Source organism: Poecilia reticulata, chromosome 8 (genome assembly GCF_904066995.2).
Source record: "Poecilia reticulata chromosome 8, P_reticulata-male-v2, whole genome shotgun sequence".
NCBI lineage: Eukaryota > Metazoa > Chordata > Actinopteri > Cyprinodontiformes > Poeciliidae > Poecilia > Poecilia reticulata.
In genome coordinates, this window is record NC_088837.1 from 7,642,682 (window position 1) to 7,670,668 (window position 27,987).

The window sequence follows — 27,987 nt, forward strand, 5'->3', positions numbered from 1 at the left end:
TTATATACATTTTAATATTATTATTGCCAGTCATTATACTTATCTGCCTGTTTTGATTTGCTGCAAGGAAGGATGTACACAGATCAGATACTATGGGATTTATGAAGCTTATTAATTTGAGACAACCAGCGAGACTGGTTCATTTATGAATATTAAAATAATTTTAAATGACTCAGTTTGCTACATCTGCTAAGCTCTGAGAATTACCGAAAAGCCTTGGCTGTATAAAATCATTAAACTAATTAGTCACTTTTAATTTAATATTTTCAATTTTAATTAAATATTTTCTGTTGCATGGCATACACCACGCAATAGAGGTTAATTTTGCACTGTGCAAATAATGGATACAACCCCCCCCCCCCAAACAAACAAAGAAAGTGTCATCTTTTCATAAGTTTTGAAATATTTACATGTTGCCATTTATATAGCAGTAGTGAAGCAGTTCTTTGTAAGCCTTGACTCATCATATTTTAATGCAGGGATGTTGGGAGTACGCAGGCAAAGCTCACATCCTGATTGGGAATTTATGAATAACCTTTGTGGGTTTATAAGATTATCTTAAGCAGATTGTTGCACAATAAATCACGTGTTGCTAAAATATGCGGTTTTTCTACAATAACAATTAGTCATCATGGCTAACGGGTTTAGCAGTGACACAGATATTGTGTTTTGTGGCTTCAGCAATTTGGGAAAACTTGTTGTAGATGTTGCCATGGCTGGCTGTCTTCATGTGAACAACTATTACTACTTATTTATAAAAAAAAAAAAAAAGTTTCACTAACTCAAATTGACAGACTGAGAGTCGTTGAGTTTGACTCAAGGATGAGAGTCACCGGTCTGAACCAGGAAGAACCAGGAAGAGATTTTGGCTAAGAAAGATCAAGATTAACAGGGTTTAGAGGTAAATATTTGGGTCTCGTCTTACTGGTTACAGATGGTGGGAAAGAAGTTGAAGATGCGGCTGAGGTAGATCTGAACCAGTGGCGTTCAATGTTCGGATAATTTTGTAATTTCGACAGGCAGGCAAGTCATAGTCTTGTGGCGTGAGGTGAGTTAGTCAGGTTGGTTTGAGCGAGTTGACAGATTACCCAAAAAATGTACTCGAGTAAGAGTAGAACTACTTCAAAATTATTTTTACTCTGTTAAAAATAAAAAGTAACCATCCAAGAAATTACTCAAGTAAAAGTAAAAAAGTATTTGGTTAAAAAAAAAATCTACTCTAGCAATTACTGGACAAATTGTCTGTCATTTAATATATAGAAATTACATAATATAAAGATAAGTGGAAATGTTGGTATTTTCAGGACAAAGATGACAATAATTCATATAAGTAACAAAAAGTAACAAAATCAGGTAAAAGAAAAATGTTTCCAATTCAGTTTCTTTCAATAAAAAAAAAAACTTATGAAACTTGAACAATAACTGCAGGATTTAATTTTTGGTTAAAATATGTTTGTTCTTTATTCAGTGAAGTTGCTCACAGTGGGTAGAGAATCCAGAAATTTGACAGCATAGTAAAAATACTCCTAAAAGTAAATTATTTTTGTAAAACATTACTCGAGTAAATGTAATACAGTAAACATAACCAGTAGTGGTTGGAGAATGTGTGAACTTCAGTTTTCCAGTTTGATTATAAATCAACAAACTATAAAATCACCACCAAGCAACCTCTGCATTCATTTGTATTTTCCTCTGTGTTTTTATTCACGTTTGTCCTTAGGAGGACTTCACCTCTAAACTATGAGCTGCTCATCCGGATATCTTAGAAACAACAAAGCCCAGATTTAAGTTGGACAAGATCAGGGCGGAGTAGAGTATCTTGCTGGGACCTGCACTGCACAACTCCCAGGAGTGATCGCAAGGCGAGGTCCAGCAGAACCAGTTGGCCCATCCAAAACCTGCCACCTCCTGCTGCCTGTCTGTTTTGAACACTCCTCTTTTTAAACAGGGACATAATTCCAGAGGGCATCATCGTTATGCCAGCTTTTGTTTCCTGACGTCACTGCTCAAGTTGGTGCCGTTAGGATGTGATGCATGGATGTTTTTGCAAGTATTTCACCACCTTTTGTTCTTTAACTATCATACTTTGATTCATCAGACCAGATCATGGCAAGAAATCAAGTCGGATTACAAAATGAAAAATGTCAGTAAAGAGGAGAAACGGATTTTTACCAATTCACTTTCTGGAGATGATCAACGTTCTGGCTCAAACATATAGAAAATTACTGCTTTTCTTTTGAAAAAGTTCACAAATCGGTAAAGTTGTTAGAAATTCAAGACGTTTCATCGTCATGTTTTATCTTAATAGATGACACTTTTTTTTTCGTAATTAATGTTGTTTTCACAAGTCAATTACCACCTTTACAAATGACAAACTCTAAACAGTCTGGCATAATTCGCTACATGCTTGTGCTAATGCTAAAAATGACATTTAAAGTTTGGAAAGTAGATTAAAGGAGCTCTGGTTCAAGCACTTTATTTATATTTGAAATTGGAAGCGATCAAATACAGGCCAGACAAATAATCCCTTTAATTCAGCATGCAGTCGGAAAGTTCACATCCAAAACCAAAACTTCAGCACGAGTGACTGGATGCAAACAAGCAATAAAAAGCTAATTTGACAAACTACTTTTTTGTTTGGTGGCGCCTCCATGTCCCCCACCTGGCCCGCGCATAGCTTCGGGTCAGCAGGGCCGCATATGAAAAACATATGGAAAACAGCCACTGCTCTCCTATAAGAACCGAGCTTTGTTTCTCCAAACTGGGGATGTTCAGAGACTGCTTGTAAGATACTGACTATTAATAATCACTCCACTGACCCTAAAAATAATAATAATAAAAAATTGAACTATCCTTTTAATTTCAGAATCAGCTTTATTTGCAAAGTTTGTGTAAGGGGCGTCAAATTAAAGCACTAAAATATAGATATATATGTACTTTAAATGAGAAACTCAAAGAAAAATATAAAAATATACAAACACATTTATACCTAGACACATATACATTAGTGTTGGCAGCATATGAATAAGGATCTCGGTGTGATGAAGTTAATGCTGAGTTGTTCATCACTTACAGGCTAGAAACGGGCATTAACTGTGTGTTAGATCTTACAGGGGAGTTTACCTAAACCCAGACTAAAACCAGCCTCTTCAAATAAAACAATAAAAAAAATTCTTTTGATAGTGAAAAGCAGACTTAGTCACTATTCAGAAAGTGATTCAGTTCAACCATCTTCTAAATAACACTCGGGGCTTGTTTTGCTCGCACCGTGCGGGCTATAATTGGATCATGGCTCATTCTTTGTGAGGTTGTGGTTGGTTGGAACTATTGTTTCTCTTAGAAGAAGTAAACCGTGGGACCAAAGCATGCAGCTAGATGGAAATACTGAAGAGTCTCCTTCTTGTGTTGACATGGCGCAGCTGAGGGAGTAAACAGAGGGTTCACGTTGGGCGAAATTCAGAAGAGCGAGCTATTATTGGACTCGCAGTTCGTTTTAAAGGTGGAGGTGAGCAGCCATTGGCCAGTTTGTCCGTATCTGATCACAGCAGCAGCAGCGGTGGAGTTGAGCTCTTCCTTTCGCAGCAGCAGCAGCAGCAGCAGCAGAGAGCTTATTTCCATCTGAGCTCAACCCGCCCACCTCCGCTCTCTGTCTGCCTCTCTGGGCGACAGTTTCTCTCTGTTTCGGTCTGTCTCCACCTCACTCTGCGGCTCAGAGAAGACGGGGCTCCACAGCCGCCGAGTCCTGCCGGCTTTATTCTAGCACCTGCTCCTCCTCGAGTCGGATACATGGAGACAACTTGAGCGTAAAAAACTTTTTTTTTTTTTTTTTTTCCCCCTTCTTCTTCTTTTTCTTTTCTGCGGAGCGCGCGCGCTTCTTTGGTCGTCTTTCTCAAGAAACTACCAGAACATCTGTTGATTTCCGGCGGACCTTTGGATCATCATTTCAGGTGAGAAAGCTGACCCCGCGGGTCTCAACGTGTGTCCGTGTCTGAATTTAAATGCCATCAGTCGGGGGTGTCATGAGTGGAGAACCGAGGCGCACAGGCTCTCTCTCACACTCCACAGTCTAAACGTGTCTTCAAAAGCAGAGCTGTGTTTTTACCCTCATGTAACGATACGAAGTTGCTTATAATCTACTTATAAGGACTACAAAGGTCTTCGTCTGCCTCTGTATCTGACATGCCCTTGGCTCAAGCCGGAGGAGAGAGTTTAGTTTCTTTGTCATCACTAAGTCTTTATCGGCCATCATGAAAATGCTTGGGATTCCAGCAGCAGGTGCAGCGGATAATGGGAACCAGTAAGCCTGGGAATCAGAGAGAGGCAGTGGGGGGAAAGGGTGTTAAATCAAGCACATGAGTTAAAACAATCATCTGCAGCGGTATGACTTCCACTGCCTGGCAAAGGTATTCACATACCTTGAACCTTTAGACATTTCGACTTTCTACCTACTTTGTGTTTTATTTGGATTTGATGTGACAGACCAATGCAAAGTAATGTGGTTTTTTTTTCAGATTGGACAACAATACGTGGATTTTCAAACATTTTTACAATCAAAATCGGAAAGTGTTGCATATATATTCACGTCTCAATCTGTTTTTGCATATCAAGAGACTGAAATCTCCCAAGCTCAGTCAGATTGGATGGAGAGAGGCAGAAAACAGCAGTTTTCAAGCTCAATTGGATTTAGGTCTGGACTTTGACTGGGCCATTCTAACACACTCACACACACACACATCTGCTTTTACCCAAACCATTCTCTTTCTTCTACTGCTTTGTATTTATCTCAGTATTATTGATGTTAACAAACCTCCTTGTGCTTCAATAAAACAGCTGGATTTATGCTGAATTTAACCACTTTTTAGGGAGTAGGTGTCATGTGAGAGCAGTTGGCTACACTTGTTTTTATTTAGAAGGAATCAGAGAAAAGGTGGGTTGAGGACAAATGCAGGCTATTTCAAGTTACTGAAAGTTGCTCACATGTATGCACTACTTTCTGTTTTGATGTGTGTGCACAACCCAAGAGGAGTCTGTGCATGCTCCAAAATCCGTCAGAGGCTCATTATGTTGGTCATAATTTCAAACTTTTCCGCATATTTGCAGAATCGAACCCGAACTGCGTTGTGGTTTACATGGCACCTGCCTGCTGTTCACTGTGTTTTTTTCTTTTTTGTTTGTTTTAATGCAAATTATTTCAGCTTTTTCAAATAATGGTTGTCAGAGCCGAACCTCTGGCCCCCTTTTGCTCCTTCAGTCGACACAATAGGAACACATGTATCAAGTTCCTACAGGCTTTGGCTCTCTGGCTGGACAATGAAGCCTTTATGACAGTTAGTACACCTGAACCAATCATATCTGCCTGCATCAGAGCACCAGACCGGTGCGCTGACGGCGAATACCCCAGAAGCCCCGGGCCCGGCTCCGATTGGGATTAAGAGGAAAGTCCAGCAGGCGAACAGAAAAGTCGGATTGACTTAGATGTTTGATCGCACAAGTGAGTGGGGGAACAAAACTGCTCAACAGCTCTCAGACAAAACATGGCAATTGTTCGCACTGTAAATTATTCACTCGTGAGGCTTGAGTGAGTTTCTCTGTGGCAATAAAATCAGTGAAAGTGTGAAAAAAGAATTTATGAAATCGACTTGCTTTTAGCGATAGAGCTTTGGTTACAGATGTCATTCAAGTTGGTCATTTATAGTAGTTAGCCCTATTTTTTTTTGTTTTAATTGCTCAGTGTGTGGAAGTGCGGTGATGCAATAAGAATATGCTTCCAGTATGAGCTCCTGACACATGCCGCAAGTAAACACAGTAAGCAAAACCTTCCTCTAAAACAGGGCTGTCAAACCCATTTTCATTTTGGGCCATATTAAAAATATGATTCCTCTTAAAGTGCTGGTTGTGCCAGAATGTTTTGATAAAACCAATTAAACTGTTAAAATATCAATAATTAGCAGTTCCTAATCGATTTAGGTTTTTTTTATGATCAAAATTACAGAGTTTGTGGTGCCAATTTAGAAATATTAGTAAGGAATTGTTATAATATTTGCACTAATGTTAAATATCACTTTTTATTACTCGCTGTATCAGTTATGGACTATAACTTGACATCAGATAAAGTTGAGGCAGCTGTCACTTTAACACATTTTTTTTGTTTTTTTTACCAATTTTGAGACAATTTGCAGTAAAAATCTATTGATGTAATTTGGAGTCTAGAGGGCCACATAAAAAGCTAAGCCGGGCCAGATTTGGCCCCCGGGCCTTGAGTTTGACACATATGCTCCAAAAAAGATTCATTAGTTTAAATTTGTAATACGGAGAAATTACAATTTCATTGAAATATCCGAATTTCAATTGATTTTTACAGAGAGGGCTTGTCTGTGCAAGATATGCAAAATCCTGTGATTTTACCATGATTGTTTTGTGGTATACATGGTGGGGATGATAAAAGTAATCTTGGTAAAAATGATCAGATTCGACACTCGTGCTGTGACTCTGTGTACAGGCTGCAGTGCCTCTTGCCTTAAAGTTAAAGTCACTTCATCATCAAATCATTATAACCGTTACGCTCATCTCTCCAACTGTGCTGCTATAGTGTACAAAAAGATGGATTTCAATCATTTTTTGAAAGCATTGAACCAGCTCTCATTGGCTCTCATTGAACCAGCCGTGGAAAAGTTGTTTGAATCAGAAAAGTAGCAATTATCAACACAGGTTGTGGAGTTTTCAAATATTATTGATATAATCATCAGCTTTATTAAAGACAAACAGGTCCATAGAAAAATAATACTAACAATAAAAAAAAACTAATTATTTTGATAACTTTTATGATTCTCACTTCTGTTGTTTCTCACATTTTTGACAGAAACGCCTCAGTGTTTCTTGTCAAAGTGAGCTCTGTCTTTATTAGGAAAAGTAAGTCTACATTCTTACTATGAATGTGTTTGCTTACAGCCTGTATTTGTGTTTCATTTTGAAGTAAGAAAGGAAGTAGGTTTTTGTGTTGCCCCGTTGTTTTGATGCAGTCGGTAAATGAAGGCTTCATAAATATTGAGGAAGCCTCGAGCTCTCGCATGTCATTTGTGTGGCATCATTTTGGGTATGTGGTTAGAGAACAAAAACAAAAACACATTGACACGGTGACAGACGAGCAAAAGGACCATCTTAGTATAGAAGATTATAACATATGGTCCAGTCATGTGTTTGAAAACTGTAACTGCATACAAAAATATTGTTTAAATTAAATTTTCATCTTTCATCTTCCGTCCTCCTGGTACATGATAAACAGAATATTGTTCAACCCAAGTAAGGAAAAAAAAACTTTCCGGCGAAAACAATTTTTGTAAACAATTTTTGTTCATCAAAATTATTTAAAAAAACAACTAAAAAACAACTACTACTAAAAATTTTAATTAATGTCAGTATGTAATAAAATACTCATAGTACAATGCAGTAATTGATTAATACAAGAAAATAACCTATGCTATTATATTGTTTGTTCAGTAATTTAAAACAAAAATGTAAAATAGGAATTAATTGGAAAAAAAGTTAATTCTAATACTGTTAAACATTTATATAACAATACATAATCTATGTATTGTTTTTATTTTAAAACACAATTAATTAGATTACTTAGACTTAAGCTGATTAGTTTGTAGGGAGGTCTACCTAATTATCGAGCCTTATGGCTTACAAACTTTAGTTTAAAACAGTGTTGAGTTTACAGTAGAGATTAGTGGAAATCTTTATGTTTCTACCCCAGATAAATATGCAGTAGCTTTCCCCCCCCCTTTTAAGCCAGATGACGAGCAGTGTGCAGCAACAGGGCGGGGAAGGGCAAATGTGCTTTTCTCGATGCTCCGTAGGGACACAGTAAGGCGACTCCTCCGACATCTAAAGCTAAATGTTTGCAATTTGTAAACCGTAACTTGGGATTCCTTGTTACCCAATGATCTGATAGGTAATAATATGCACATCTTTTCATAAATAACGCTGCTGTTTTATTCTTTAAAGGTCATATTGTTCCTTATTGACCTGGTGTTCTGGATCCAACGAGTGGCTGTTGCCACTCGTTGGATCATAAAAGACGGCTAGACTCATTAAATTCATGTGTTCAGAACTGAGAAATTATGACTTTGCCTCATAATTTCCCTGAAGACAGGCAAAATCTGAATTGAGCACTCTGAAGCCTGCTTTCATTTCAGTTTAACAAAGGGAGTTCACTAAAGGCTAACTGTAGACTCAACCAGTTAGTAATTCTGCATATCATAAAGACGCAAAATACATAAAATCATTTCTGTCTTTTTTTTTCCCCTCCCTAAAATGGCACATATGTTCATTTGCATAGAAAAAAGAAGATTTATTCTGACTTCCCCAAAATTGCAAAAGAAAAAAAAATCATAAGTCTTCACTTGCAACTGTCAGGTCACAAATAGATAAATAAATAAATCTCTTGCTATATTCACCCGAGGTGGAGTTGGAAATTCAAAGGCTAAATGATGTTGAAGTAACCCGAGTTATGAGAAAAAGAGGGTGGAAACGATGAGTTTGCTAAGTGCATCTTGCAGGTTGCTTGTCTGCATTGCTGCATGTGTCTCTGTGTTGCTTTGATCAAAAAAAAAGATGGGTAAAAATGAAAGGTCTAGATTGTGTGTGTGTTGCCCTGAAAGAAAAAAAAAAAAAGCAAAGTAGTATATATACTACTACATAGGGCTTGAGTGAGCGGGCTTAAATAAGAATAGAGGAAGAGAACTGCGACACACATCTGGGTTGAAAAGGAGGAAGCAAGGATCAGTTTTCTCGGTAACAAAGTCCAAAATAGGAGAACAGAGAAGAGGAAACATGTGCGGTTACTTATGAGGGGTCTCTGTTGCGATGTGTTTGTGCGCACTTGCGCTTGTGCAGGAATTGCATATGGCTGCGTGCTGCTGGTCTGAGTGTTTGCGGTTTTGTCATCTGTCTGCATCGACTTGAGGCAACAACGCATGCGAGGCTGCAAACTACAAACAATGGCTTCCAACGCGGAGCCGGGGCCATGGGGTCGCGGGGTCGATTAGTCGCAGCTCCGGCGTTTGTTGCGTAATCCCAGTTTAAACCAGGATGTGCCATTCAAATGCGGCACGAAAGCGCAAGCCGGAGCTCATTCACAGGCCACGCAGAGTGTGTGATTGTGTGTGTTTACCTGCGCTGGGACATTGGGCAGTCTTGATTTGCCTAACTGTTGGCTACAGGTCACAAAGCGGGATTGTGGAGTGACACCTACAAACCTGAAGGCATGCAAATGCTTTGCGATGCAGGCACGGTGTGTTGGTGTTGATGTGTGTGTTAATGTTTGAAAGAGGGTGGGGGCAATGGAACGCAAGGGAGAATGAGGAGACGACAGGGGAGTACAAAAATGACAAGTATGCAGGATAAGAAACTGCATGAAAACAATGTTTTATGGTGAAATGTATCAGGTTGAGTTTGCGTAGTTATGCGTCACGGTTCTTCATGTTTCTGTGCCTTGGGTTTTACATATCAGGACCTAATAAAAATAAACTATCTGGTCTTCAACGGCTCTACGTCGTTTAAATTCAACCTTAGTTGTGGAAAAGCAGATGTTACTTTGTCGTTATTCAACTATCTGAAATGGAAAATTAGCAAGTGTCAGCATGTGTAAAGCAGCGAAGGCATCGGTAGATTGTAGCTCTGCAGCTTACGGGTGTGTTAACACAACGCCAAACAGGAACGCAATCAGCAGTGAACTGGGAAAAGCTGTCAAATAATTCAGGAAGAGTTGAAAAGCCATTTCCAAACAATCCCAATCTCTCTGTGGGAAACTAATCAAGTGGAAACATTTAAGGTCACCAATCTACCCAGGAGTAGACATACCACACGTTTCTCCCTTGCGTCAGACCACACAAGAGAATATGGCAGAACAAGATTGCATCTTGGTTAATGCAATGTCTTTTGGATTAGATGAGAGCTAATTAATAAAACGTGGCATGAAAGTAAAAAGATGGCATACCAGTTTACAAGCATGGTGGTGGTAACGTGGTCATGATAGGCATCTTGCAGTTACTGAGTTGACCATAAACTCCTCTGTGTAGAAACGTATGCCAGATTCAAATGTGAGGCAATCCGTTCCGGTTCCAGAGTAAAAAAGGTTGGAAGAACCTGGACAATAACCTCCGGTACAGAGACGGCAGCAAATCCGCAACCAAATGTCTGAAATACCTCGGCCAAATCGAAAAGCTATCAGACATTTGAGTTGTGGATAAATGAATCGCAGCATTGATGAACTGCCAGAAGACTTGGCAAGACTTCCTTTACTACATTGATGGACTGTCGTTCTTTTCCTCCACACTGTGTTGAATTAATATTTATTAATGTGTCACACATTTTTCTACACTTGAGGTTAGATTAAATGATTTCAAAACTTGGTAAAGTCTCGCAGATTTTTTTTTTCTTTTCAATACTCTTAATGTGTTGCACCATGGACTCGCTTCCTTTTTGTCTGTTTTCATTGTGAAATGATTGATGTCTGGTGTAAAAGTGAAGCTGAAACAGATCTTACTCAACGGTGTCGGCTTGTTTGCGGATTGTTTTTGGCAGCTACTCTGCCCTTGTGATATCCTGCCTCGCGCTACCTCATCTGGCATCGACCACAGTCTGAACAATTAAGTTGAACTCTACAAATAGAAAACCGTTACAATGGAAATTCGGAGGTGACAATTTGACAGCGCAAAAATGGAAACAAAATTCTCACTTTATCTTTGTTTTGCTCAGTGTCAAGCTGTTGCATACACTTTCCAAATTAGTCAGAAACACATGTGTTGCCTGGTGGTTATTCTGCAGATTATCACATCAGCAGCCGGAGTTTGAGTCCTTCCACACCCAAATGTAAGGTTTCAACTTTACTGTCACCTATCATTGTTTAGCTTTAGGTGTTAAAAATATATGATGGACCTGGTCTGTGGGTTTTGGTTTGACCTTTCTCCTTTGATTCTGCATCTTGATGTTGTGATTTATTTATGTCTTCTTGTTTGGTTAGATTTGCTCATTTGTGATGCTCTCCTCCACATTTGTCTTAGTTTGCTTCCTGTTTTATTATGTTGCATGGGTTTTGCTGTCTGCCTTGCTAGTCCACCAATCTTAGTATTGTACTGCTCCAGATCGGCCTTGGTTTTTGTTTGTTTTGGTCCTGTTTACATTTTTACTCAACCCTGACTCGGTCTTGGACGTGCTGGACTCGTTTTTTTTTTTTTTGTACTAAGAATAGTCAAAACCACAGCTGCAACATACTTTTTATAGAGCAAATTAATGTGAAACTGCAGACTGCATTCAAATCGGACTAATAATGACTTCACTTTCTGGCTTTCATCTACCATCCTTGTTGCTACATGCTGGCGATGAGAAGATAAGTGAAGCGGGAGCAGAGTAAATACGCCGATGTTTTTTTTTTTTTTTAATTTGTACATCATGTAGAAAGGTAGTTAAGTCTTCCATGTCCTGTTGCCTCTTGTCACTCTGCCTGAAGCTAATGCTACGATGCATAACATTTATCTAGATGTATCCACTCATCAGAGTGGTCTGGTTTATCTTGTTTCTGTCTTGTCTGTAAGGGGCATTTAGAGGCAGTTCAGCTTACATACAAACTTGGCTTCACCTAAATGTCATGCGAGAACACTTTACTGAAAAAGTTGCAGCAACAACTACATTACTGGTTTGGTCTTGTTCTCACCGCCTTCATAGTTTTGGTCTTAAGTTGGTACACTTCGGTCTTCACTCGTCCTTGGGGCACGGGCTCTTGACTATGACTGCAACTAATCTTACTCTAATGACCTCACCCTATTTCTCACCTTGTATATTTGGTTTGCGGGTCTCTTCCACTAGTACATTCCCAGCCAGATTCATCTCCATTTGCAGATCCTGCGCTGTTCCTCCACATTTTCTTAACCATCTCAGTTGTTGTACAGGCCACGTTGATTGTGCACAAGCGATTTGTTTGATGCCACACTTCATTCATTCATTGATCGGCCCGTGGACCAATAACAACATCTCAACCGGCATTTTGGATCAGACCGTAGTAGTTCGCGAGATGTTGAGCTGCAGATTAAGTATGGTCAAACATTGAGGTATGAAACCTTTGTATCATTTATGCCGGAAGAGCACCACTGAACGGGGCAAACCACAACGAACAACTATATCAATATGCTGAGAGATTTTGGAGAAATTGGCCACCCAAGGTTGCAAACACAACATAGTATCATTGCGGCATTGACCACAACTCCTGTGCGTTCATAGACAGACATTAACAGTCTGTGAGACAAGTTGCTTATCTCATCCCTCCAGATCCAGACATTTTCTCTATTTGACAGGGAGAAGGAAAGTTAAAGGCTGTTTATATTTTTGTTTCAGCAAAATACGGCAGCAAATATTAAACCCTATGGGCTTGTAAAGCATTAGAAGAGCCAGTATTGGTTCTATACGCAATAAGAAAAAACTTAGAATCAGTTCTGCATTTCACAGGAAGCCAATTTAGAGAAGCTGTAATTGGAACAGCACGATCTCTTTCAGAACTATTTTGACTTGTGAATGACCAGTCAAAATAGTTGACTGGTCATTCACTGTTTTTCAACCTGGTGTCTAAAATAGAGTTTTTCAAAATTCTAATTTTAGAAAAACTTTGCTCAGACTTGCTAAATGTGATATTTAAAAGATGAGTTCAAGGTGACTTGATGCGACACTATAGAGCAGCGTTATGTCATTTAGAATAAGAATAAAATCAGAACTTGATCTCAAAGGATCCTAGAACCAAATGTGTCATTTTTGTCCTGGTTACATCGTAGAACATTGTTAAAAACGGAAGTCTTGAAGTTTGCGAGCCAGCACAGAGTTAATCGATAAATGGAGCTGGGTCTTATCTGTCACGTTTTCTTCAGAAAGAATTAAAAGAAAGAATGGAATTGGTTCAAAGCCACAACCCTGTGGAACGCCACGCTAAAAAGAGTATAAATTTAGGCTGGTCTTTGATGAAGGTCGCTTAAAATAAGATCTTATCAGACATCTGTTGCCGCCTCCTCATCTCTTTCTGAATTTAGCAGAAGTAGCAGCTTCCTGGGTAACATGAATCTCTTAAAGTCACAGCCTCAGAGACATTGCTGCATTCTGTATTCTGACATTTTTTATATTTAGGTGCAGAGAAGAAGCAATTTCTTATAACTTCCAATATATTGAAAATATGTAAGGAAACAACATATGGTTTGTCTTGTCTAGAGAACATATACCTGTAGAAAGTCACATATAGTTAGTGACTTTCTACAGGTTCCTTCAGTGGAGTAGCCGCACCTGAAACACTTATTAATGTCCATTAATTAAAATTATTGGGGCTTCTTGGTCATAATGCCTTGGCTGCATTCACAGTGCTGCCTGAAGTGCCCAAATTCCGATTTGTTTTGTCAAATCTTTTTTTTTTTTTTTTTAGCGGTTGTCGTTCACACTTCCAAATAAATACGACCTGTATTTGTTCTCCAGCGTGAACAGGCAAATGACCTGAAAGTGTCCCGCATGCGCAGTAGAGGGCACAATAACGTCACACGTACAAAGTGTTCTGATCATAGACACAATATAAGGATAGACGCCTCATGGACCGCTCTCGCCTATTGTCGCTGACGAGATTTAGGGCGGCCATCTTGGAGCGGTCCACCACTCCACTCAGCTTATGTGTTTAGCAGGCACAATGACATATCAGCGCATTTAATCGATCATAACACGCTTTTTTGTTACTGGAAACTATATTCAAACATCTATCAAAGCTACATTTATAAACAATTGTATTATTTAAATATGTTTTTAATACATAGTTCAGCATATTTAAATATGCTTAGTGGCTATAACAATAGAATAGGAATGGAATATTCTGATATTGATGTATGATGAGCATATTAAAAAGCACACAGCCGTTCATTATTTATTTAATAAATTATTTAGTAATATCAATGCATATTTATATAACTATACAAGCACTAAAATATATATATAGCCTATATATATATATATATATATATATATATATATATATATATATATATATATATATATATACATTATATATAATATATATATATATATATATATATATATATATATATATATATATATATATATATATATATATATATATATATATATATATATATATATATATATATATATATATATATACACACACACACACATGGAACTCCACCTGGTTATGTCATTCCATGTGCGCTTTCCCTGCCAGCATCTTGTCTATGGTTCTGCCAACCGCCATAAAGAAGTCCTCAGCGTTTGCGGAAGTAAACATGGATGCTAACGGTGGAGCATAGCTTACACATTTGAGGTTGTTGTCCGACCGGAGCAGCATATCAACAACTTAATCCTCACTATCGTCCGCCACGCCATGTTTTTTTTTTTTTTTTTTTACCCGCTGGCGAATATCAGGACGCAGAATAGGGACATTTGTTGCATATCAGTGACGTTAACGTTGGATGAACGCGACCCGTCCGTTGAGATTCAGGTCACATTGAATCGAATACGTATCGGATATCCGGGTCGCATTCGAAAAAAATCCGACCTGTGTTGTTCAGACTGTCATGAAAAGATCGGATACAGGTCGCATTATATAAAAAAAATCTGAATTGGCTGATTCCCCCTCCCCTTTTTCCCCGTTTGTCATTCTCACAAAAACACGAATAATAGAGAAAAAATTACTCTATTCTTTGAGCTGTAACTGTTAAAAATAAAATTTAATTCCCCAGAATTATTTTACTTAACTAACTGGAAAAATAACTCTTGTTACCTTCACTTGTCCTAAAAATGCTGTATTGATCAAATATTAACTTAAAAGAAAGATGACTTCGCAATTTAACACACTGAGATTGGGCCTCTGTCACGCTCCTGTTCTTTCCGACACAGCCCTCAGCACGTCATTGCAGCAGTGCTTCTCTAGTATGCCATTTACAACTGGAGCAAATGGACTGATAAGTAATTTATATATTCAGATGATTCGAAGTTTCACCCGATTTTAAATAACTTACAATTTCAAGGAAAAATGCATGACTTACAAAGTCACTAACATTTCCCACTGTTCTTTGATGTGGGATATCTTTGCTTAAAGGCGTTCCATGTATTTAAGCATCGTCTCATGTGGAGTCTACGCAGGTTTTCTCGTATTTTCTTACCTAATCCAAGCACAGCCATGCTTGTTCTTCGCTGAGATACAGATCGGATTGCTTTCGGCAGGAGGTTATCAGATTTAACTGGTGGCGTCAGATGAAAAAGGATAAAAGTGATAAGGACAATTTATTTCAGTCGATTTCAGTCTCTCTAGATTTATAAGTATATCGTGAAAGTGGTTTGAGTCAGTAGATTGGAAACAGCCCCCATTAGATTCCTGCAGCTGCTGTAGATAAGACGGAGTGCTGTGATCGAAATCTAAACTGTATCTTAAAAACTCGCTTCAGTTTTCCTTTACCACCACCTCTACAACCAAATAAGAATGATTACCTCATGGGAATGTATGTGTGAACATGAAGGAAAATGACAATGACATAATCTGTTTTGTGAAAATATTTGCTTATTACATCCGTTGGAGAATATTTGCATATATAATCCATAAAAACCGACATCTTCATAGTTAGTGCTGATTTTTTTTCTTTTACTCGGTGTGGCGGGTGGCTCTATTTCTCACACACTTCTTAGTACGTTTTACCTAAATTAAAGCCCTTTCATGAAAGACTCTTTAAAACACAATTGGAAGTTCGTGAAACTTTTTACTCAGGTTGATTTCTGACGTAAGTCTCCGTGGCTGCCCCGGGCAGCATTCTTCCAAGAAGAGCCACTGCTCACTGTCACAGGCCAAGCAGCGAAGTGAACTTTTCCTGTCCGTTTTTGTCAGGGCTGTGAGAGATGGACGAGAACGGGATGCTGGAGGACAACGATGCGTTGTGGGAGAAGGTGGAGTGCAAGCGCTACGAGCTGTGTCGCAACATCACTCCGGCGAAGCTCACTCCGTACCTCCGACAGTGCAAAGTGCTGGACGAGCAGGACGAGGACGAGATCCTCAACTCCCTGCTGCTCCAGGCGAAAGCAAACCGCACGAGTGAGTAAAGAGATGTCATGATTTGTAAGAAAAAAGTCACGTATGGTGAAACGTTACGATTGGATGTGGAATTATGTTCATTTGCTGACTCTGAACTTTAGAAATAAAAGCATTTGAGGGTCTACTTTTTTATCCAAATGCTAGATTTTGAATAAAAATCTAGCGTAAATTGTGATTGCCTGTGACTTAGATAATCAGCCATGAGGTTTTTACACATTTCTTCTTGTCTCACAATGAATAAACTTTCAGACATAAAGTTATTATCAGGTGTCTCCTGCAAAGCAGAAGCTCTGAGTTTTTTGTTTCTCTATACAATTTTGTTACTTCAGTGAACTTTTATGGTCTCCCACAGGCCACAAAAAAGTCATGAAGGTCTCATCAGGTCTGCCTTCAGGCAATAGATCTAAAAATGACCAAAATTATCTCATTACTCTGTAATTGTAGATGAAGAATAAAGGCAGTTGTTTGATTTTTGTCTTATAACAGAGAGCAGGAGCATTGTGTTTGCATTCGCTAAACTTAAAAACCAAAAAAAAAAAATCTTTCTTTAACCTTCCTTTAGGTCGTCTGCTGGACATCCTTCGCACCAAAGGAGAGCGGGGATATGGGGCGTTTCTGGAGAGTCTGGAGTTCTACTACCCTGAACTGTACAAGTCGGTAACAGGGAAAGACCCAACGAGACGATTCTCCACCATCGTAGGTGAGTCCCGGACATTCTGAGACTAAGGGTTCTCCGATTTATCGGTGCCGATTTCCTTAATTTTGGGAGATTTGTGATCGGCCGATACTTACATGTGAAGCTGATGTTATTCCCTGATCTTATCTGCTTCAGCAAAGGTCTAAAAATCAACCACTGTCCTCTTCCGCTTTCCTGTGAAAGAGGTTTGGCTGATGGACTGGCCCACCGGTACGTCATATCTGCACGTTTGCAGTTGCCAACTGAGCAACTTTTTTGCTACCGTTAGTGACATTTCGGACAAAAAATAAAATAATTTGTATCGGCCAAAATCGGTATCGACATGTCAGGATTTTTAAAGATCTGTAATTGGAGATCAGTTCTCCCCTGTCTGAGATGCCTACAGTACCTCGCAAATGGTAAATGGACTGAACTTATATAGCGCTTTATCCAGTCATTTTGACCACTCAAAGCGCTTTACACTAGAGTCACATTCACCCATTCGCACTCACAAACATACACCGATACGCAGCTCAGTAGGCAATTTGGGGTTAAGTTCCTTGCCCAAGGGCACATCGACACGTGGCAGGAGGAAGCTAGAATCGAACCTACAACCTTCCGATCGCAAGACGACAACTCTACCCACATAGCCACAGTCGCCAAATGTTTATATTTCTCCGGAACCTTTTCTGATTCTGTCACTTTCCAGCCATGAACTTTAATCTTAATATTTTACTGGAAATTTATTTGATTTACCAACATGGAAAGATCTAATTGAGAAGTGTAAGGAAAATTATAATTAATTTCCGGCACCCTTTACTTGGCCGTAAAGACATTGATGGTTTTGTTTGAAGCTTACTACAAGTCATGGAGGAGACAGAGCAGACACGCTCTGTTCATATAACACCAAATTTTTAAAATCTTTTTAACTTCCTTGCAAAACAGCATGCTGTTGGGAAATGTGTGAAAATCCTGATCGGTGTAGGCGCTTCTGAAGACGATATGCCTTCCAGCAGTAGATTTGATGGTTAAGATCAAACCTCATCCATGTGTTTGCCTGCCCCCTTCAAAGTCCAAACCTTAATTCCTTAAAAGTTTGCCTTTTGGGGAACAGACCGGCTGAGCTATTTTGTAAAAACGAATGCTCTCTAAATTCAGTTTCTAGACGAGCAAAGCAAGTCGAGACAAAGTTGTAGTTTCAGCTCATGAGCAATGTGACCTCTACATTAATGCACTTTGCAACAGAATAACAGACTTAAGGTCACAAAGAGACAGATTACTCCTTTCTGCTAGCCATCTAGTTTAGAGTGGGAAGTCATTACTTTTAGGGTTTGGGTCAGTAAAGTAAGTTATGGCGATGTAGGGAGATTTCGCCTAAACATCTTCCCGTTATGCTGATAAAGTCACATCAGCCCAAACATGGCTTGCATCCAAGAATCACCCGAGCTGAGGAAGAGACAACGCTCCGTCTGGACATCTGTAAAACCATCCCCATGGCCGACATTGTTACCAGTTTCTCTCAGCCTTTACTGATGTTGCTGGAGTTACTGGAACAAACTGGATTCGATCACTTTGCGAGAAAAACTGAAGTCTTTGGTTTGTTTATTTTTACACAGTTCAGATTGATGGTGGCAATCCAATGATCAAAAACATGGATGTGAAATAAAAATCAAAAATAAAGACTGTAGAATTTGAATTGATTGACATAAGTAAACAAAGATTAATTTACTATTCTAGAAAAACGGCTTGAGCTCTGATTTGTAGAAATTCGCCACATGTCTCTTCGGGCATCACCAGAAAGATTAAATTTGAATAACGATTGATTAAGGCGTCTAATCATGCACTCGCTTGTCGGTGATTTTTCTTGTAGAGGTTGACTGACATTTTCTTATCTGATAGAAACAAGCTGCAGTACCAAGAAACGGATGAACTCCTCTGCTTTTTCTTTTCCTTTTTTTTTATCTTCAAATGTACTATAATTGATCGTTCTGTGGGACAGGAAAATAACTAATCAGATTAATAATTAGATTTTTTTTTTAATTGGAGATACAGTCATGTTGTTGAACTGTGGGAGGAAGCCGGAGGTACCTAGAGAGAATCAGTGCGTGTACTGGGGAGAAAATGCAAACTGACCCTAGATTGGGATTTGAACCCAGGATCTTCTTGATGCAAAGCAACCATTCTAAAAAACAGATGCAGCTAAATAAAAAAATAAAAAAACAAAACGTATGCATGATTATCCATCTACTGCTTTGTGCTCTACTTTGTTTTTTGGTCTTGCACACTGTTTTCTGATGAACAACGTTAAACTTTGTGGTGAACAATTGGGACAGTATACACATATGAACAAAACCAGCCGTGCAACTATAGAGCTTTACACTCCGCTGAGGCAAAGCCAGCCCCACCTTCCTTTACTGTCTGTGGTTAGAATCTGAGATGTGTCTGTATATATATACTGCTCAAAAAAATAAAGGGTACACTTAAACAACACAATATAACTCCAAGTAAATCAAACTTCTGTGAAATCAAACTGTCCACTTAGGAAGCAACACTGATTGACCCGACGAGGGTCCCCGTTGTCAATCAGTGTTGCTTCCTAAGTGGACAGTTTGATTTCACAGAAGTTTGATTTACTTGGAGTTATATTGTGTTGTTTAAGTGTTCCCTTTATTTTTTTGAGCAGTGTATTTAAAGCTGGTATATTGTATTGCACAATAACTTCTCCTCTTTATCTTTTTCTATGCCCTCCCCCCCTCTCCCCCCCCCCCTTTAGTCGAAGAGGGCCAGGAGGGTTTGACGCAGTTCCTCATGAATGAAGTGATGAAGCTGCAGAAGAACACCAAGGTCAAGACCCTGCAGAACACGGAGCTCAGCAGGAAGACCCGCACGCTGGAGGACGAGTACAAGAAGCTGCGCTTGGCTAATCAGGAGCTTCAAGCCTTCCAGCAGAGTAAAGATAGATCACATTTCACCTACACCGGCGAGCCTCACACCTTCACACAAACGACTGGGCTTATGCGCTGGAAAACGCTAACCCCACCGCCGGCGTTTGGTTTACCTCTCTCGGTGCGCCGCAGTTTAGCTTAACAAGGATTTTTAATCACTTAGCCTACCAAAGGGCTGCTTCTGAAACTAGGACAGTGTGGTCTTTGTTATCATATCCTGTGCAGTTAACCTCTGCAGCTGGCACACTGAGGCACCTTCAAGCAAGATCTAAAAATACAGCGAGAAAGCTTCTAGCCGGGTTCAAAACAGTCCACTGTAGCTTAAGCTAAGCAAACTTTTTCAACAATTTACACGCTGAAAGCCTAAATTAGTTTGAAGGAAATTATTCTAAGGTTTCACCGCTAGACTGTAACGGAAAAAAAAACCCACACACTTCTTTAATAAGCACAACTAATTTATGCAAATCTGTTTGTTCATGTATGGTAATCAGTTTTCTGACGCATTTGCCAGGATATAACAAACTGAGAGAGGAGAGGAACTCCTTCAGTGACGAGCTGCTGAGGGTAAAGGATGAAAACTACAAGCTAGCCATGAGGTACGCCACGCTGAGCGAGGAGAAGAACATGGCCGTGATGAGGAGCCGAGACCTGCAGCTGGAGGTTCCCCCGCCTGAAAGCATTCGCACAAATAAAAAAGCACAGCTTTGGCTTTTTGCACATTACAGCCACAAATATTGTTTAATTATTCAATAATTGTAGTGCATAATAATGAGGTGAATGGAAAAGGATGCATAGTTTTCCCAAATCCTTTAGAATAAATTTTGAAATTTGTGTAAATCCCCCTTTTTTTCTGGTGACCCTACATGAAATCTGGTGCAGTGGAGATTAGAAATCACCTGATTCGTAAAAAGAGTCTATGTGTGTGCAATTTAATCTTAGCATCAATACAGCTGTTCTGGAAACTACTAAGACCTGGCCAGTCACCTGAACCAGACAGGCTGGAAACGAGGTTTAATTATAGAAAAGTTGTCATGGAAACCCTGGGGGAGCTGCAGAGATTCACGACTGACAGGACGTCCTGCCTGTCAGTCATCAAATCTGCCCTTTGTGAAAGATTAGCAAGAAGAGAGGCCTTAATGCAATCTAGTGATTATTTTCACAATTAATCAATTAAGGGATAAAATATTGACATGCTGCAGATTTATTACTTAACTACATAAGCTTGTTTTATACAATATATTGAAATGCGTAACAAAATGCAAGTAAGCAAATGATTCAGTTCCTTTTTTAAAGAGCAAGATAAACATTTATCACCTAAAATGCAATAAGAGCATTCCTTTAGTGAACACTCGATCATTCATAGCAAAGGATAAAAAAACAACAACTTCTAACATCAACATGTGAAAGGCTCTTTCTGGTTGACTTAACATCAATGCAGTGTAGGGAGCTCCACACTGTAGAAGGTTGTTCTGTTGCTAAGTCAACAGCAGAAAATACAGTATATCAGCCCGAATCTGATAATTATTTTTTTAATATTTGAAAAGCAAAAGTTGCTCAATAGGAGTTTTTTTTTTCTTTTTACACAGTTTGAACCAGGTGAAGCAAAAATGGCCACTTTAGGGTAAAACACACACAGACAAAGAAGTTTTTTTGTTTTTTTTGTCTTAAATGCAAAATGTAATTTTTTTTTTTTTTTACAATTTTGGCTCAATTAATGATCTTCCAGCAAATGCTTTATGTCTGCATAATCCAGTTAACGGTTAATCCATTACTAAATTTGCTGATGATTATTTCAATAATCGATTAATCACAATTAAGATGATTAATCGCTTCAGCCCTAAAAAAAGCATTGTTGAATAAAAATCATAAAATCTGCAAACCTTTTGAGATTTTTAGTAACAACAAAAAAGAAAAAAACAGAGAAACTCAAAACAATGATTTCATCTTCATTCTTCTTCCACTTCATTATTAGGCATTACTTGACGTCAGTCTGAGATTTATGGCTGCAATGTGTTGCACTGCGTTTGGATCTCTGTTTGTCGGTGAGTGCGTTTTGAGGAAATGTCGGATTCTCTGGGCCTTACAGATTGACCAGCTGAAGCACACGCTGAACAAAGTGGAGGAGGAGTGCAAGATGGAGAGGAGGCAGAGTCTCAAGCTGAAGAACGACATCGAGAGCCGACCCAAGAGAGAGCAGATCTTCGAGCTGGAGAGGGAAAACGAAATGCTCAAGATCAAGCTGCAGGAGCTTCAGTCCATCATACAGGTAGGGAGCGTTTATCTCCTCTGAGAGCCGTTTAGGATCCACAGAATCAGCCCGCACACAAACGTAACGTTTAATATTTGACTGCACTCGCCACCTGCGGCTTGTTGCTCAGTTGAAGCTGATTGGAGCTGAACGTGAATGAAGCCATGCAGAGTATGTGGGAAAATAATTGAGTTTTTAATGACTTTATATCCTGCTGCTCATCAGACATCTCAAGAAAAAAAACCCAAAACGTTTAGGCTTGTTAAAAAAAACAAAAAAAACTTTGTTGTGTGTGTGTGTTTTCTCTCAGCCTGGCCCCTTGCCTGCGTCAGACAAGGCCATCCTCGACATTTTGGAGCATGACAGACAGGAAGCCCTGGAGGACAGACAGGATCTGGTCAACCGCCTCTACAACCTCCATGAAGAAGTTCGACAGGCGGAGGAACTACGAGATAAGGTCACAGCTCGGCACGACACACCACACCACCCCCATTGTTAACATTGTAAGATGGTCATGTGGGTTTCAGTGGTTACTGATTTGAAAGTATAATCCGGCTTTTCTCTCTTCGTCTTCCTCCTTCTGTGTCTGGCTTTCACTTTACTGTGCACCGCTTTTTAACGCATTGCGTTTTTCTGCATACAATTAAACAATTTTAACATTTATTGAATGGTACTTATAGAAACAGATAACCTGTTAGCTTGTGACTAACTCCAAACTAACTTTCAAACCGAACTTACCATAAAACTTTACAAATCACAACAGAGCATGTTTTTATGTCTGGACGACATATGGCTAAAAAACTATCATGATATAAGCGTTTCAAATCAGTCGATATCAATAACAGGGTTTCCTCCAGTGTATTATAAGCCTGGTGGCCCGCCATGCTTTACTAGCCCCGCCACCGGCTAAGCGTTGCTTGTTTACGTTTCTAGGGAGGGGGGGGGGTCTTTTTTTTTTTTAAAGCCGGGCTGCACGCGTTTCTTTTGCTCTTAGCATTTCACTAGCAGAGCAGATTTATTCCTAAAGGATAGGTTTATAATAGATATGTTTATAGTTTATGCATTTAAACCCGACAGCGCATGGACCAATCCCACAGCTGGCGCCTATGCGCTTTGCCTCGCGCGAATCGCGAGGGCCTCCTTTCACTCAAACTGGACAAAGGCTGACCTGTATGGATATTTACATAATAATATACATAATAATATACTCACATAATAAGCTTACTGTGAGGAATTATGATCCTTTGGAGAACTCTAGGTAAGAGTTTAAAATTCGCCGCATTAGCTCTGGTTGCGTAGCTCAAAGTGAACCGCAGGAATAACTTGTAGCGAATTCAGAGGCGCGTTGTGAGGTGGTGAGAATGATTCATCTTTGTGAACGAACAATTATATACGGCGTTTACATCTTAACACGCTGCCCAGCGTGTGGCTCTGTGTCTGTCTTCCCTGTAAAGTTTATGTCTGTGGTCCCGGTTGGCCGGAGAGTTTGTGGATAATGAGCAGCGCTAACCTCATCATCCCGGTGAGGAGCTTTCGCACTCTCCTCGGAGTCACGCATCATGCTGATTTTATATTATTTTATTATTACTTTTAGTATTATTTTTACGGTTACACGATGCATCAAACCATTTCAAATGCGTCTACTTAGCGCGGCCGCACGGAGTTCTGAGAAACTCGTCCCATAAACTCGACCAACCAAAACAGTTTCTGTGACGATTAAAAACTCAACGAACACGAAATGAAAGAGCTACTAAAGCCACATTAGCAGCATTGAATTAAATCTCCCGTTTGTTGCGCATCTCTGCGTAGTGCAGCAGATTACCTCATCATGCAGGGCCGGTCCAAGGCAGTATGAGGCCTTGAGCAGTATTTGACTTAGGGGCCCCTTTTGTTGCTAAAAATATCAGCACCTCTAACAGCTTCTGTGTTAGATTTAGTGAAATATGGGAGAAAGTAGTTTTAACTGTCCAGCCTAAAAAGCAATAATCGCAGTTTACTAATTTGTATTTGTAAATTCAAAAATTAAACTCACAGCATCAGATTGTTGCTATGGTAACAAAACAATTTAAATGAATATTGTTCTTTGAAGTTTTACAAAGTAACCTTGCCAGCTCCTTAAAATCTTGTATCTAAATGTTAAACAATTTAAAGTGTTTTAATTTATGTAATGCCTAAACAATTGAATAAAATTTAACAGCATTGATAATCTCAATAAACAAGTGTTACATTATGTATCTGTGGTCTGTTTTAAATTATTAGCATTTATGGGGCCCCTGAAGCCCTTGGGGGCCTGATAGAGCCGCTGACTTACTTTGGATTAAACAGAAGTGCAAATTTGTTGTTTTTGAACTAGTTGTGGATTTAAATAGCATTTCACTGGAGATGTTTTCCCATAACATCTAAATTACACAGTAATACTTTTACATTTCCTGTCAATTTAACATCTTTTAATACGAAAACACGGTGGACCGCCTCGACGCCCCGACCACTGGGCTTAGCAAGTTTTCTGGGGTAAACCCTGAATAATTATTGAATAGTTTTTTTGTTTTAAATAGCTGAAATACCGCCAAACTGGTGACATCACCTTTCCTGTTTAATCCACAGTTTTCTCTCCACAACGTTTTTTTTTTTTTTGTGATTGTCAGGCAGTTCTGAACCAGAAACTGCTGCTGCGCAAGTCACTCGACAGGTTGTTGCTAGGCAACCAGAAAGGGAGTGAGTTGGTTGATGCCACCAGCCTCGCTTTCTGGCTATGGGAGGTTGAGCGAACAACCTCCCACAGCCTCCCGTGACAGGCTCCCGTGACAGGCTAAATTTGTTAGCCTGTCACGCTAACAAATTTTACTGGACGATAAATTGTCCCACAAGTTATCGCGATAAACGATAATATTATTGCTTTGAGACAATTTTCAAGCGATATAACGGTAAAGCCATAAATAATGCAAGAACAGATTCTCATTATTATTCTCTCAAAGATTAATAAACTTTAAATTCTAATGAACATTTAACACTGGGACTGGATTTTAAATATCCAAAATATCAAAAAAGAAACAAACAAATAAAATGAAACATGAAGTGTTTGTAAACAAGACTGTCCTTCAGACTGAATGGTTTTTATGAGTGAGGGAAAAGTGTACCGTCAGTGTGCAGCAGCATTAATTTCATATTTGTGTGTTGGTGTAAATAATGTGTGTTACCACACCTTTAAATAACGGTGCCTGTGCCGTCCGTCTCGTTTGCAGTACCTGGAGGAGAAGGAGGAGCTGGAGCTGAAGTGCTCCACCCTGCAGAAGGACTGCGAGATGTACCGCAACCGCATAGACACCATCTCTGCTCAGCTGGATGAGGTGGAGAAGGAGAGGGACCAGGTGACCGGCATCAAACACACTCTACAACCTCCTACACACTCAACGTGTCGGTCACCTTGCATGAAAGCAACACTTTTTGTTTCTTACTTTGCTGTGTTGGCTCCCACAGGCGTTTCGGGCCAGAGACGAGGCCCAGCATCACTTCTCTCAGAGCCTCGTCGACAAAGACAAATACCGTAAGCAGATCAGGGAGCTGGAGGAGAAGAGCGACGAGCTCCACATCGAGATCGTCCGCAAGGAAGCCAAGCTGGTGGCGCTAGAGAGCCGCCTGCGACGGATGTCCAAGGACATTCCCCTGGACCAGGTCAGACACGATTACATCACCACAGAGTCATCAGTTTCCCTCTGATGACCTGCTGTCCTGCCAATCATAAGTGTGTTCTACTGTATAAATGGAAACACACTTTAATGTTGTCATTTATCTCTATTTAACTGATCTGCCTTCTGTACAGATTGAATAATAAGAAACCTTATTATTCTGGACAAGTAAAAAGGCTCCAGTATTTTATTGCAGTTGCACAATCTGACACAGAAAAATGTAGTAAAATCCAAACTAATGTTTTTGTACATTTATTCAGTGGAGAAATTGTGATGTTTGGAAATATATATTTTTTTCTTTTTTGCTCAATACCCAGGAATTTAAAACAGTTTATCAACGAAATTTCAGTATGCAGTTTGAAAAAACTAAAGCAACCTGATGAAAAGTGAATTTAGCTACAGTTGTTTTGAAGGATTGTAACATGTAACAATATTTACTCTTTCCTAGCATTGGATATTAATGTAGTCACAATTAAAGATGGATTTTCAGTGTGACAACAATAATAAATATAAATGTTAAAAGTTTTTTTTTTCCCATATTCACCATTGGGGACGTAGTAATTATTTATGTTAGTGATAGACTATCTCAAATAACAGTGTATAAAATGTTGCCAAATAATTGTTCCCTAACCAAAAAAAAAAATTCACTTTGTTTTTAAAGCAGTTTCTTTTCTAACTTCTTGTTGTAGCTAGCTCTGCTGCAGCGCTAGCACCAACTTGTATATGAACTTGAGCAAAATGTGGAGGCTGGAAAGTGATTTAATGCCATAAGTTAAACATATTTTATTTTGGCAGAGTTTGCCGAGGGACATGCCGTTGCCCATCATCTCTCACGCGGCCGAGGACAAACAATGCTGGTCCAGCGACGAGTCACACGAGGAGAAGTGTCCGTCAGACGAGCCACGACTCAAACGCAGGCCCAACCTTAAAGCGGGGGTAAGCCGTCTTTTATCTCTGTTATATTTAAAGCAGCACGCTTCTTTTTTGAAAAGAGAAGTAATCGTGTTCAGTGGGAACAAAACAAAACATAGTAGTTAGTAGTAGTTAAAACTTTATTGTCATATTGCATACACAAGGTGAATACAAAACGAAATTTCGTTGCATACAGCTCAGGACAGTAAATATGTATCTAAATATAGAAATATAGAGTGAAGGAATAACATGCAACACAAGTTAAGTTTTGAAGTTATTTGAAATCTAAATCATTTTTCCACCTGGAAGTAATTGGTTCAACTTGAACTGTGTTAATGTCCCTAAACTTTTAATTGCTTTCATTTGTTTAATAAACATAGCAGACATCATAGCTGGTTAAAAAGGAGCAGCAAGATTAATTGTTTCGTCGTTTTGTCTTTAGCTCCGATGTAAGTCTCCAGTTTCGGGGCTCAGAGACAATCCGATCACCTCAGATGCCAGCCATCGTACCGGTACGCAGGACATCGTGATTCAGCTTGTAATGCATATTTGCCAGTTGATTGTTTTGCTTTAACTCTCTATCTATCTCTACTTTTCAGTCAACGGAGATTTCCTAGAGATCCAGACGCCAAACGTCAACGGCAACAACAACTCTCTCCCTCCATCTCCCAGTTTCCCAGTTTCTCCAACGTTCCCACTGCCCTCGGCTCCGTCATCCCTACCGAACATGTACCCCTGTGTGGAGCAGTGCAGGCAAAATATGGTAAAGAGGGGGCAACTGAGCATGCATGAACTAAATTTGAATTTAATTAAAATGCTTTTTTTAAAATTATTTAATAGATATTATTGTAAATGAAATTATTATGAAATAAAATTATTTCAGATGAAATAAAGCTTACCTTTAATCGATTAAAATTTAATTGGATTATTTTTGAATTGATCAAATTAATTAAATTAAATGTAAATCAATTGCTTTTGTTTTAAAGTAAGTGATTCAATTAAAATTTAAAATTCAATTTAGGTTTGCTAGAAATCAATTAAATATTATTTAATTTAACTTATTTGGAGGGTTTTTAAATTTTTATTTCACTTTGATGGTTTAATTTATTAGTAACATTTATTCAATTTAATAATAAAATTTTTAAAACATTTTAATTGAAATGAATTCTGCTGTTATTAAGTGAAATGAATGAAATTAACCTGATGTTGTCTGAACTGATTCAGTGTTTTTCTTCCTGTTGAAACTTCAGCTCCGTTACCGTAACGACAGCATCATGTCCATCGTCCCAGAGCCTCCCGAGAAGGCATCGCTGTACAGACGAGAGAGGGAGAAAGAAAACGACTTCCCGCTCCGCAGGTACAGCTCGCTTAATTTTACTGCAGGTCGTTCTGATCCCACC

At 39.1% G+C, this 27,987-nt stretch overlaps 1 protein-coding gene across 2 annotated transcripts in view; it reads left to right on the forward strand.

Annotated features, from left to right (window-relative positions):
- Positions 1–3,262: 3,262 nt before the first annotated feature.
- card11 (caspase recruitment domain family, member 11) overlaps positions 3,263–27,987 on the forward strand; it is a 37,027-nt gene continuing 12,302 nt past the window's right edge. Inside the window, exons 1-13 of one of the 2 annotated variants that reach the window (XM_081609772.1) lie at positions 3,263–3,947; positions 15,917–16,120; positions 16,683–16,820; positions 19,570–19,746; positions 20,253–20,401; positions 21,828–22,007; positions 22,300–22,446; positions 25,232–25,357; positions 25,467–25,661; positions 26,471–26,611; positions 27,030–27,099; positions 27,187–27,350; positions 27,838–27,944. In XM_081609772.1, coding sequence (XP_081465898.1) covers positions 15,928–16,120; positions 16,683–16,820; positions 19,570–19,746; positions 20,253–20,401; positions 21,828–22,007; positions 22,300–22,446; positions 25,232–25,357; positions 25,467–25,661; positions 26,471–26,611; positions 27,030–27,099; positions 27,187–27,350; positions 27,838–27,944 — 1,787 coding nt within the window. In that variant the 5' untranslated portion in view covers positions 3,263–3,947; positions 15,917–15,927. The remainder of the gene's footprint in view (positions 3,948–15,916; positions 16,121–16,682; positions 16,821–19,569; positions 19,747–20,252; positions 20,402–21,827; positions 22,008–22,299; positions 22,447–25,231; positions 25,358–25,466; positions 25,662–26,470; positions 26,612–27,029; positions 27,100–27,186; positions 27,351–27,837; positions 27,945–27,987) is intronic. The other variant, XM_081609771.1, reaches the window with a different exon arrangement.